The 13,333-nt window shown below is 39.8% G+C and overlaps 1 protein-coding gene across 1 annotated transcript in view; it reads left to right on the forward strand.

Annotated features, from left to right (window-relative positions):
* The window catches only part of PREX1 (phosphatidylinositol-3,4,5-trisphosphate dependent Rac exchange factor 1), a 210,830-nt gene that overhangs the window by 107,089 nt on the left and 90,408 nt on the right, over positions 1-13,333 (forward strand). The window contains exon 6 of the mRNA XM_056812969.1: positions 6,860-7,021. Within this exon, the coding sequence (XP_056668947.1) occupies positions 6,860-7,021 (162 nt within the window). The remainder of the gene's footprint in view (positions 1-6,859; positions 7,022-13,333) is intronic.

Below are 13,333 nucleotides of genomic sequence, written 5' to 3' on the forward strand. Positions count from 1 at the left end.
CAATAACCACCTCGATTTCTGTGGACAAATCATTCTTCCTTTCTCAGCTTTCTCCTCTGTAAAATGCAGGATTGAGACTGGACAATCGCTGTGGTTCCTTCCAGCTCGAAGATTCTATATTCTGATTCCAGTGGGAATGCATTCTAGTGTTTAATGAATGCCAATATTTATTCTTTAGTAAAGGTGACTTAAAGCCTTCCTGTTGCTGTTGAGCCCAGTTCTTCATTTTCCTGCCCTAGTTGGAGCTGTAGAATAGTTGGCCACTTCCTTCTGTTTATTTTCTAAAATTAGGGACTCTACTTCCATTCAGAAATCTTTTGTCTGGCTCCATCAGGAGCCTAGCCAGGATGTGGGTGGTGGGATTTCAGTAGTTGTATGTATTTGCTTTTCAAATAGAATTCTGAAGCAGGAAATGGGTGGACTTGAAGGGACTTGACTGTCTAGGGACATTTGGGTTTTATTTCCAGCTTAGATTTAATATATGTCTTTGAAGAAATCGCCCAAGTTTTCCATAATGAATGCCTATCGTTATCTCAGGAATGCTGGAGATGAGTGGATTTTGATCTCTTGCAAGAAGGAGGATAAGACAGAATTAGGTTGTTGTCCTTGGTACTGTGTGGTCACAAGGAATGGGATGCAGAGTGAAGGTGGGAAGGAGGGACTTTGGTTTTGGATATGAAGAGAAATCACATTGGGTACAAACCTTCTCTTGATAGCATTCTGGATAGTTTTCCCAAGAAGGTTCTATTTGTGGAGTTGAAAGGCATGGGTTCAGGTTCTTGACTTCTCCTTCCTTTGGGCAAATCACCTTACTTCTCAAGTTTCCTTATTTGTTAAATGACCGAGTTTTTGTGAGGAAACTGAAAAGTTCTATAGAAATATCCTTCCTTCCTCAAAGGATGGTGTCATGGAAAGGGGTAGTAGGTTTGGAGTCTCAGGTTTGAATGGTGACTTAGGCTTCAGCTTCCTCATCTGAAAAAGGGGGATGGATTCAGTGATCTTGACTACTTGGTACTCTCCAAGGCTAAATCTAAGATTATTCCTTCCCCCATCTCCAGGAAAGTTTGAACCTGGGTTTGGAAATTCTTGCTCTCTGACTCCACCTACTGGTCACTTGGGACATTATGTGTAGTAGTCATGGTGGTCTGACTGCAGGAGGTTCATGTGCTACTTTAAGATGATGAAACTGTAAGCAAAGGAAATTCATCAGACTCCAGGACAGATACATCCTTCCACTGAAATATGGGCTCACAATATAGCTTGATGAGGTCTTGTTACAGATATACTGAGCCCTTGCCTCAGGTTACATTGAGCAGGAATTAGAACCCAGGTCCTCTAACATTCAGTGCCCTTCCATTGCTCAGATCAAGGCTGTCTTGATCACCTTAGTGAGCCTTTGGTTGCATTCAGCAGCACTAGCCAGGTACCTGGTTTCATTCTTGACTCTTCTCTCTGAAGAGTCCCATATGAGTCCCACAGAGACAATAGTCAGTTTCCATAATTTAGACCAGAAGGTGTTTGAGGGAGAACCTGGGACAGACTCAGAACACTGGGCCTCTGGGGAAGCTCGTTACTAGCTGGATGGACATGGGGGGGTTAGTTAATCATCATCTATTAGCTTCCTAAAGCTAGAGAGGCATTTTGGAATGAGATTTTGGAGATTCCAAAATACTTTTTTCTCAATAAAATAGGGCTTCCTTTAGGTCATTATTTATACTTCAATGTGTAATGCATAATGGAAATTTGAAGCTCTTCCCACTTGAATCCCAAGGCAATTATGCTATATTTTTGTCATTCCATTTCCAGGTGAATTCATGGCATATCACTACTTAATGAACTGGGTACCCACAAATGCAATTCCATTATTGTAGAAAGGAATAAACTGAGTCCAAAAAGAGTCATATAGTTTTACTTAAGGCCAAAAGACTCAAGTGTCCTGTGCTCAGCCTGCCACTCAGTTATAGAGTGGGTCTTGAGGCTGGCTAGAGAAGTTGGAATCAGACTCTGGAGAGCCCTTAATGTCGTTCTGAGAAGTCTGAACTTAGTGGCAGTTTGATGCTGATAGTCCAGGAACCTGGGTTTTAGATTTGGCTTTGATTCGTCCTAGCTCGGTGACCTAGAGAAATCATTGAACTCCTGAGTTTCTGGAAACTTGATATAATAATATTCAGCCAATTTCCTCCATAGTATTGCTGTAAGGAAAGTCCATTGTCAAAACAAAAGCAGTATAGAAATATAAATATTCAGTGCATGCCCTGGTTTGATCTAGAGTCTCTTCTTCTATGTCAGACAAATTAATAGTATTGGGTGTGAAGTATCCCATTACCAAACACAATACCCGGCATATGTAGAAGTTTTTTAATTAGTGAGTATTTTTAAAAAGTAGTGTATTGGTTCAAAGGCAGAAGATTGGTAAGGGTTAGATAATGGAGACTGAGTGACTTACCCAAGACTCACACAGCTACGAAGTGTTTCAAGCCATATCTGAACCCAAGAACCCAGACATCTCTAGACCTGGCTTTTAATCCACTGATCCACCTCACTGCCCCTTCCATTCTTTATATTCTCAGTGTCCAGCACCATACCTGGCATATATTTGGTGTGTAATAAATGCTTGTTGATTAATTGAGGAAGAAGCTGAATAGAGAGGGGAATGGTCACTTGCCCAAGTTCCCAGGGCTAGTAGGGAGAGTGTGGGACCTGGGTTCAGATCCATTTCCTTTAACTCCAGGAGACAGGGATCTTTCCTATATCTCAGAACTGCCTTCCAGGCAAATCAGAATAGATCTGACTCTCAATCCACTGAGCTGCCCCTGCTAATGAGTATTGACTGACAGACTGAGGAGAGGAGACAATAGTATAGTTTAGTTGTATTAGAATGAGAGGACCTTACTTTAAATTCTCTGCTACTGTCTTCCTGAGTGAAATTGGGTAAGTCACTTCTTCTTTCTGGGTCTTGATTTCCTCTTTTGCATCATTAGTACTTATATAGGAGATGATCTCCAAAGGTCTCTCTGAACTCTTACTTTGTGTGCACTAAGGTTCCTTCCTACTATTAGTCCTTTGACCTAGGTGGAGTGCAGAATGGCATCACATTGTGTTTATTTCGTTAGCTATTTTGTTCCCAGATTTAGTCTTTTTTAAATCATTTAAAGACTAATTTTATATACCATGCTGTTGTTTATGTTTTCAATTTATAAAGATCCAATCTCTGGAGACCACATTCAATTTCGCTTCCTTGTCCCCCATCTTGATCTTCTTGAATCTTTTGCAGTATTTGGCATATCTTCCCCCCTCCTCCCCAATTACTATTTCCTCTATGGGTTTTGTGACATCATTCTTTTGTAAGATTTAAATTAATATCCAATATCTCCAAATATTATATTTTATAAGATTTATCAATAATCACTTGAAGTAGAAGAAATAAAAGGACAAAGGTAAGAGCCTGAGTGAAGAAAGTAATCCCATGTTTGCATGAAAAGAGAGTAAGGTGGGGTCACACACAAACTTTTATCTCCAAAATGTAAGGACACAAAGTGAGAAGGAACATGGGAAGCTGGGATTTAGAGTCCTGGGGTTCAAATTCTAATTATACACTTTTCTGCTTCTCCTAAATGTATCTCTCCTCAGACTGGTTCTTCAACCATGTCATACCTACTGTGGGTATTTCCCCAAAAGAGGGCTTTAGCTTAGCTCCTTTTCCACAATATATTTAAAAAATTCAATTATAATTTTATCTTCTTCCTACCTCCTAACCAAATAAAAAGGGGAAAGAAAACTTTTTAAACATAAACCAAAAGAAATATTCATGTAGTAATTCCAAAAACATGCATCTCATTTTATTTATTTATATCAGCTCAGTCAAGATATGGGATGGCATTCTTCATCATTAGCCCTTTGGAATAATGTTTGATCATAATGTTGATCAGTTTTTCAGATTTTTTAATATTATAAATTGTTTTCTTGGTTCTGTCAACTTCATTTTACTTTATTTCAAGCAAGTCTTCCCACATCCTAAGGGTTTTTCCTTTTTTACTATATTATTATACACCCCCTTCTCTCTACTCACATAGCTACATTGCTAATCAGGCCATAGTCATCTAACTGATCTTCCTGCTTCAAGTCTATTTGGAAGTTTTTGAGGCCAAATTTGAACCCAAGTGACATCACTTCTCCAGGTCACTAAGCCATCTAGCTAAATACCGCCCTGCTCCTTTCCGGTCCCACACAGCATTTAATCTTTCTATCTTTTGCTTGATTTGGTTTTCTTTGATTGTCATCAATTATCTACCGAGCCACCTACCATTCCCCTCGCCCCTTCATAATCTAGCTCTTTCTTTCCAAACTCATTATAGTTTATTTCCCTCTATTTTATTGATGATTCTGCTTAAAATTGACTGATTTAAACTTCCATGACCACATCAGGAACTATTCGTCTATTTTTGACTTTTCAGTTTTACTTTATTCCAGTTTTGGGGACGATCAGGCTTATTTGGCTGTCTCATCAGATTTTCTTTAACTTTCCCCTACCCACTTCTTGGTCACTACTGCTTGTAATCTTCACCAATCTCTTCCGTAAGCATCGATAAACAAGTTTATAGTCGAAAGCAACATAGTCTTTGGCTGTCATTTTTCTTCTTGGCAAGGAGCTCAAATATTTGTTGACTGATGTGGTTTCTAGACTGCTTTGGATCTTCTTTTTTCTGGTGAGTGATTTACATTGGGTTAATTTCCTTAAATTGATATCTGTTCTTTTATCCATTTCCCACTTTTTTCTTCCTCAAAAACTTGATTACATAGGTCAGAATTTTGGAGCTGTGTTTTAATTTAGTCAAGGTATCTGTTAATTTAATTACAAATCCCCTTTTCATCTTTGACAACAGATGTCCTCCATGAACCACATGTTTTCTTTCCAAATGCTTCTCATCAACATTGCAGTTTCACATGTCTTGTTGCCTTTGAATGCATGATAAAATAAACTGCCAATTCCTTTGCATATCTCTCTAATGAGAACCTGTTTGCTTCACTGTCAAGTTAGATGTCTTAAGTCTTTAATAACTGTTTCCCCTTACATGTTTATTGTGAATCCCCTCGTGGTACAGAGAAATTAAGTGATTTGCCTAAGCTTACACTGTTAGTACGTATTTGAGATGGGATTTGAAGCCAGTTCTTCTCTGGGTTCCCCCATTCCCAAGCAGTCCTCCCAGGGTGTTCTGAGGACCAAATGAGATGGCAGTCACTTCATGAACTATCAAATGCCATTTTAACAAAAGACTATATTAATTAACTGTCATTTTAAATAAGAAGTATATTTGGTATTTATTGATAGCCAAAGTTGACCGACCATCTTGGGCCTCTTATTGCTGTTAGCAACATACTCACTTCTTACCATCAGCATCCCTTTTGCCTGATGCTACAGTTAAGCACTTCTTTTACTGTTCCTTCACTGTTTCCTAGGTGTGTCCTTTCGGTCCTTCACGCTTTTTTGTTTGACAGAGCAGGCACTCAGTTTTTTTTTCTCCCAGGGGTCTTGAGGGACACTTCATAATCAGTAACTAAATCTTGTCAGGCCTAGTTAAGGTTTCCTAGCTTCTGGCTGAAGACCATTGGAAATGTTCACAACAGAATTGAAGTAAAATGTGGCCTTCAGATGTGGTCATAAAGCTTTAGCCTGGGCAGAATTACAGGGATTTTCTGAATTTTCCAAAGCAAAACATTTTGAGTTGTTTTTATGGAAAGAATCATAAGACCAGTATATCATTGTGATGAATCAACTTAAGTATCTAAATAGTTTAACTTTCTCTGTGTCACGAACCCCTTTGGTAGTCTGGTGAATCTTATAGATCCCATTTCATGATAACATTTATTTATTGATTGGGGAGAATTTTTTTTTGTTATTGTCATGGCTACATGATTCATTTTTTTCTACTCCCTGCAATTGACAGTCAATTTCAGGATAATATTTTTAAATTCATGAAATAAAGTACATAGGGTTACAGAGGAAACCAATCATATATTAAAGTTATTTAATAATAAAAATATTTAAGAAACTAGGCCATGATCTAAAGAAAACTCAACTATCATGAAGTCTAAATTGTCCAATGCACATAGAAACTGGTGAAGTTATGTTTGTCCCTATGTTAGATGATGAATATTTTTTTCTGTGCTATTTCTTGAATGATGGTTGATTGCTTTGAAAAAAGTAAAGGTAAAAATGAATATGTCATTCTTGGTCCTTAGAACTTAAACAAACCAGCCCTTTAAACCTTTGGTTCTAAGCCATAAGAGCTTTAAGGGCTGGGGAATTGGGATCAAGTCACATAGCAAGAAAGTATCTGAGGCTATATTTGAACTCTTCCTGACTCCAGGCTCAATACTCTTTATTTGTTGCATCCTATATGTATGCCTCATATGTCTCATTGGCAGCACTTTGCTCCTTCATGCAGATTGTGCTTCTTTTGTGACCAGCCTTTGTGTGTGAAGGGAACCTGTAATCAGGGATGTACTGAGACTGACTCTGGAGTTATCAAACTAGCACACCACCACTATTACCCTGCTTCTCTGGACTGCCCTCTGTTCAAAGTCTCTCTGTGAGTCCTCATGGCTTATTGAAATACACCATACGTAGCATCTTGAATTTGATGCTGTGAGGGACCTTTATATCATAGCACATAGACTCTTAGACTTAAAAGGAAAGTTATTCCACGGGATGCCCTTCCAGCTGACTTTCAGTACTTCAAGTAAGGTCTCTTTATAGTTCTAACATTCCATCATTGACTCAGCTGGACTGGAAACTCCATGAGGACTGGATAGGTTGAAGATAAAATGGGTAACTTGAGAATCTTTTTCTGTGCTTCAGGAACTGGCAAAGAGGACTCCAGGAAAGCACCCTGACCATCCTGCCGTCCAGAGTGCCTTGCAAGCCATGAAGACTGTCTGCACCAATATCAATGAGACCAAGAGGCAGATGGAAAAACTGGAGGCTCTGGAACAGCTGCAGTCCCACATTGAAGGATGGGAGGTAGTGGGACAAGTCTTCACTTGGATTTGGGGGAGAGGATCTAGGAACTCAAGCGGGAAGGAGTCTGCCTTCTGAGGGCACTTTAGTTTGTTTTGAGCTTACTTTTGCTTCATGATTAAATCTTGTCCCGTCCTGTACTGAGTGTTGTGTGTAGGAGTGAGAAGTGCTATTGTCCTCAAATCTTAGTCAATCAATAAGTCTTTATTAAGCTCCTACTATGTGCCACACTTTGTGGTAATTTCTGGGGATACAACAAAAGGCAAAAAACTAGTTCTTGCCCTCAGATTTAGGCTAATCTCAAATATTCTTGTTGTTCAGTTGTGTCTGACATGAAATTAGTTAGAGTTAGGTCTTGAAGTTCCGGAAGCATTTCAACAGAAGACAAGGAGAACAGTGAAAGCAAAGGAATGGGGATATGGCATGGGCAGGATGAGAAAGGGGAACAGTGAATAGTCTAGTTGGGCTGCAATAGAGAATATTTTATCATTTCAGTTATGACTCTTGACCTCAGTGGGTTTTTCTTGGCAAAACCACTGGAGTGGTTTCCTATCCAGCTTGATTTATAGATGTGGAAACTGAGACACATGATGAAGTGACTTGCACAGGGTCATATAGCTACTAAATGTCTAAGACAATATTTGAAATGAGGTAGATAAGTCTTCCTCACTCCAGGCCTGGCAGTCTATCCATTGAGCCATCTAGGGAGAGAGTAGAGAAGAAAATAAGGTCAATTCCTTGCTATCTTCAGATATTTTACAAATCACCAACTCTATTCCTATCAGACAATTCTGTTGAGTAAGTAATATTGAAAAATCAATGTTTTCCAGACAATATTTTTTTTTCCATGTTATTAGAGTAGTCTACTGTGCAGAGAAATATCCTCAGTCTGGGATGGGTAGCTATAGGCCTGGGGCATTGTATCAGGAGTCCCTACACTGCTTTTCTGAGAATGCTTACTTTCTCTTAGAGCCTGTGGCTGGAGATCAGAGAACAGCCCAATTCTTCCAGCAACATATTGTGGAGGCCAGGCCACTTCAGATCTTGCCAGACACCTCTCAGTCAGCGTCAGCTTCAAAAACCATCGAGGGCAGTGAGAGAGGAAGCTGGGGCAGACTCCTGACATGAGGAACATCACAAGCTCTCTTTCCTGCCCCTGGGCTGTTTGCTTGACCATTAAGTCATAGCCAAAGAAAATAAACTTCTCTCCCCAGTCTGTTTGAAAAAAAATCAAAACGTAGTCTTGGTGCAGGATCAGAGCTAGAAGGGATCTCAGGCCTTCTAATCCAACCATTGAGGACACAGGGAGATGAAAATCCAGAGTCAGGAGTGTCAGAGGCAGGACTTGAATCCACATTCTCTGCTCCATCCATTGCTTTTTCCGCTGCACCCCATTTCCTCAGAGTTTATCATGGAATCTTCGAATCAGAACATGTTAGCCAGAAGGGAGATGAGAGATTATTCTCTCTTTCATTGTACTGTTCCGAGGATGAGGCTGAAGCACGGAGGAGGAAGTGACTTGCCCAGGATTACACAAGAATTTGGCTTGAACCTCTTCTTTCCTATTTTAGTGTTTTTGTTTTTCATGCATCAAATGTTCTGCTTTCATCAGATTTAAATTAAGCAATTACTTTTTTCCCTCTTTTAAATCTTTTACTGTTACTTTTTTGTCCTAGTAATCTCTAAAACAGAAGGACAAGCAAGGTGTAGACAAACAGGGTTAAATGACTTGCCCAGGGTCACATAGCCAGGAAGTGTATAGGGATTTGAATAACCAGGTCCTCCAATCCCCAGTCCTTCCTCTTAAGTTCTTTAAAAGTTTTTGATCGTCCATAGTCCTAGGAAGTAAGTAATATTACCATCCCTATTTTATAGATGAGGAAACTCCTGACTTGAGATCTGGTTTCGTTCACTGGCCACTTAGCTGCCCATAATTTTCATTTACAGTTTACTAGAGAATGTGCTGAGTCCTGGAAAACCAGATGAAAACAGAGAAAAAAATTCACAGTTCCTTTCTGGGGACTCCTCATGGGTAGAGGTGGGATATATAACATTTCTTTTTAGTTGTGTCTGATTCTTCATGTCCATATTGGAGTTTTCTTGGCCAAGATACTGGAGTGGTTTGTGATTTCCTTCTTCAGTTCATTTGACAGATGAAGAAACTGAGGCAAGTAGAATTAAGTAATTTGCCCAGGTTCATATAACTCACGAGGCCAGATTTGATTCTTCCTAACTCTAAGAACTAGCACTCTATCCACTGTGTCATCTAGCTGCCTTCTTTATTAAGAAGAGAGGTAAAGTGTTGGAGGAAAATTAATGCAGCTGGGTGAGAGGGCTCAGGTAAGGCCTCCTGGAGAAGCTGGGGCCCAAGTTAAACCTGAAAGGAAGAGAGGAACTTTGAAAGGCCCCAAGTGGAGAGTTTATGTTCTAGTCTTAGAACATAAATATATATGGAAAATATATGGAAACAGGGAAAAACAAAATAGGAGGAGTCAATAAATCAATAAACATTTATTAAACACCTCCTAGGTGCCAAGCACCCTGCTAAACTTGTCTGTGAGAATGAGATTTTAGTTTATCCTGTGGGAAAGCACAATGTCTGGGGTTGAAATGAGGCAGAGCAACTGATGGAAAATGAAAAAGTTAATAATTGATTTTGTTGGAATTAAATGGACTTCAGTGGCAGTAGTGTGAAATAGGTAGGTTCAAGTTAGACCTAGGAAGTTTGTATTTAATCTTGGAGGTAGCAGGGAGCCTCTGTGAAATAGGCTGACTTGCCCTTTTTGCTAAATTAGCTGGAAGAGATCTTTTATCTAGTCCAATTGCCTCATTTTACAGAGTAGTAAAGTAAGGTACAGAGCAGAAGTGCCTTAGCAATGCCCACAGAATTAATTAGTGGCAGAGCTAAGTGTAAAACTTCCCAGTCCAGTATGCTTATAACTATATCATATTATCCTTAGACACAAAGCTTTGGAACATTGATAATGGGCCCTTACCAGTTCCCTTTTTCTGGTCCTGGAATTTTGACCTCTCTATGCTTTACCGTTCTCATGTGAGGGTATTATGTTAGACTTGGAATAAATTTGTCTGGCATGGGAAGGGTAATCAACTGGCCATCAGGAGACCCGAGGGCTAATCTTAACACTGTTAGGTAACTGTCTTGAGTGACCTTGGGTGAGTTATTTCCTCTCTGTTCTTTTAACTGTGAAATAGGAGATTTGGATTATATGTTTTCTAAGTCCTTTTCCAGCCATATAATTCTATCTCATCCTATGATTTACTGAATACCTATTGATGCTAGTGTCAGGGTAGGGGATATAGTTTCTTAGGATACATTGTTCTGGTTGGGACAGGGGATAGAAAGATGGAAATAAGGGCTACTTAAAAATCTGACTTCTTACATATGCACACATTTTTAATTTTAGGTAAACCTGCTCTCCATATCCTTTAGATATGCATTTTGTGATTAAAAAAAGAGGGTGATCATATTTAGAATTGGGAGCCATTTGAGACCATTTACCTCCAGGGAAGATGACTCTTCATGTCTGGGATTTGAATTGGCTTTGGTTTAGATCTAGTGCTGTTTCCACTTCTTCCTCCTGTTTTTTTGTGAACATTTCAGACCCTACATGGTCCCTGCCCTCACAGAGCTTCTGGTTCTTTTAGTGAGGAAGAAACCATCTTAAGGGAAAGCCACGGGCATGTTACCTGTGGATCTGGTAACAACCACACATCCTCCTATTCAATGCTAGTGCATTTGGCGATTTTAATAGGCCTCCAAAATTGTGAATGGCCACCCCCAGGCCCAGAGCCCTTGGCTTAGCAGTGCTCTGTTCCCAGGCTGGGGTCTAGCTGATTCGGAGCTTGGCAAATGGACCAGAGGCATTCAGTGGCTGCTGACAAGTGATGGTGGGGGTAGGATGGCCTCCCAGGACCCTTTCAGGTCTACTGATTCTCTGACTCTGGTGTTCTTGGCTGGAGTTGATCCTGCTGTCTCTAATGAGAAGTTCTCCAGCACTTGGCAAGCAACAATTGGCAGTGAGCTGAGGATATGATTTCTTGCCTTTAAAATCAGTTCTCTTTTTCTAGGAATAGTCCAATCAGCAGGTCACCCTGGTAAAGAGACTTCCCTTTAAGTTATGTAAACAGTTGGGGAGGGGAGACGACCACAGACAACGTCCCCTCTTCCTATTTTCAGACGGAGACTACATCATGTCTCTTCCCCTCTCCAGTCCGTCCTGCTCTGGCTGTCAGTTTAACCTTCTTCAGATTCTGCTTTCCACGTGTCACTGACTTGCTTAATTCTTACACAACAAAACTTAGCCCTCCATAGTCTGGTCCTAACTTACTTTTCTAGCTAGATAAATTGACTGACTTCCACGGAGATTGGTCTCCTCACTGTTTATTATTACTTATGCTCTTATGGCCTTGTTTTTTTTTTTTTGGAATGCTTTACTTATAATAATAATGATAATAATAGCTAATGTTTATGTAATGCTTCTTATTGCCAAGGCACTATGTGAAGTACTTTACAATCTGATCATTGAGCCCTTTCCCAATTATTAACCCTGCTAGACGGTAAGCTCCTGGAGGGCAAGGATTGGGCTTTTTTGCCTCTTTTTGAATCTCTGGTGGTCGGGTCTTAATACATGTTTATTGATTGGTACATGCAGAGAAAGGCTTCCCATATCCCTTTATCTTTCATCCATGGCATGACTTAAATCAATTGCAGAGAGGCTCTACCAAAAAACAAATGCTGATTTTCCTTATCTATTCCAGTGTGCCTTCTGAGCCACAGAGATTTAGTGACTCCGATTGGGTTTGGGGTCAGTTGGGCTTTCTGGCTTCAGGCCCAGTTGGCTATTGCCCCACACCTGCCTGTCCTTTGTCATGTCCAATTCTGTGTTGAAATACGGGAGGTCTTTTGGTGACCTAAAGCTTACAGTGCCTAGAGCAGGAAGGAATATCGAAACCACTGGATGAAAGAATGAAGGGTGTTTACAATCTAGAGACAAAGAGAAACAGTGTGAAGGACCTTACTTAAAAGCCATCATGTTGAAGAGACTTTTGGTTTCTGCTTCACTCTGGGCTAGACCGGGAGCATTGTGGGAGTGTTCCAGGAAGTAGATTTTGGTTCAGAAGGTAGAGCTGTCCAAAAACAGGAATGAGTTATCTCAAACCTTTCCCCTCTCCCTTCCCATTTCTCCTCCTGCTGTCCCCACTTCACATTCCCTCTCCTATCTGAAACCATTCTTGTGCAGATCTGCTAGGGATCCTTGAACTTGAGTTCATAGAGTTTCTACTCCCAAACTTATTGTCCTATTTTGGACCTTAATTTTGTCATCTGTAAAATGAGAGGTTTAGGATAGATTTCATTTGTTTATTTATATTGTTTTCTCCAAAGAAAGGGAAGTACCTTCATGTCAGGGATTTCAGTTTTGTCTGTGTACCCCCAGCTCCCTGCACAATATTTGTTACATAATAAATACTTGCTGATTAATTGATCGATCTTCAGTGATTCAGTGAACGAAGGGTTGTGAGGTGACTTTACTTCCCCAGCAGAAAGAGTACAAATCAGAAACCTTGGGTTTAATTTCCCAGCTATGATGCTGAAGAGCTTCATGACCTTGGAAAATACATGTAACTCTCTATTTTCTTAATTTATAAAATGAGGAGAATGATGGTTACCTACCTCACAATGTTGTTTGTGAAGGAAACAGTATTTTAAGTCTAAGCTGTTAGGTATTGTTACTTTCTATTTTCTCTTCTATAAGATAGAAATAGTTATTACAGGATTAAAACTTTAAAAAAGTTATCTTTAGTTTTAATTTAGAAATTCTTACCTTTTGTCTTACAATCAATATTTACTTTCCATCATAGAATCAATAATAAATATCGATTCCAAGGCAGAAGAGTGGTAAGGGCTAGACAGTAGGGGTTAAGTGACTTGCCCAAGGTCATATAGCTAGAGAATATATGAAGCCAGATTTGAATCCATGACTGCCTATCTCTAGGTCTGGTTCACTATCCACCGACCTACCTAGCAGCTCCCCACTTTGCCAGGAATCCCAAATGAGATCACATAGAGTTGGACACCATTTAAAAATATTGTATTGGGTAGCCATATCCACTGATTTACCTAGCTACCTCTCTTCCTGGAATCCAGTGAAATCATCCTTCCTTTCAGTAGGTATGTGTTAGGCACTAATGTTCTAGGAACCAAAAGCAAAAAGCCTCTGCCTTCAGGGAACTAGTTACTTTAGCAGCCTAGATCTAGGCCCAATTCTCATAGTTTTGAATTTATTATTGTTAGTG

This window comes from Monodelphis domestica, chromosome 1 (assembly GCF_027887165.1).
Source record: "Monodelphis domestica isolate mMonDom1 chromosome 1, mMonDom1.pri, whole genome shotgun sequence".
NCBI classification, from domain to species: domain Eukaryota; kingdom Metazoa; phylum Chordata; class Mammalia; order Didelphimorphia; family Didelphidae; genus Monodelphis; species Monodelphis domestica.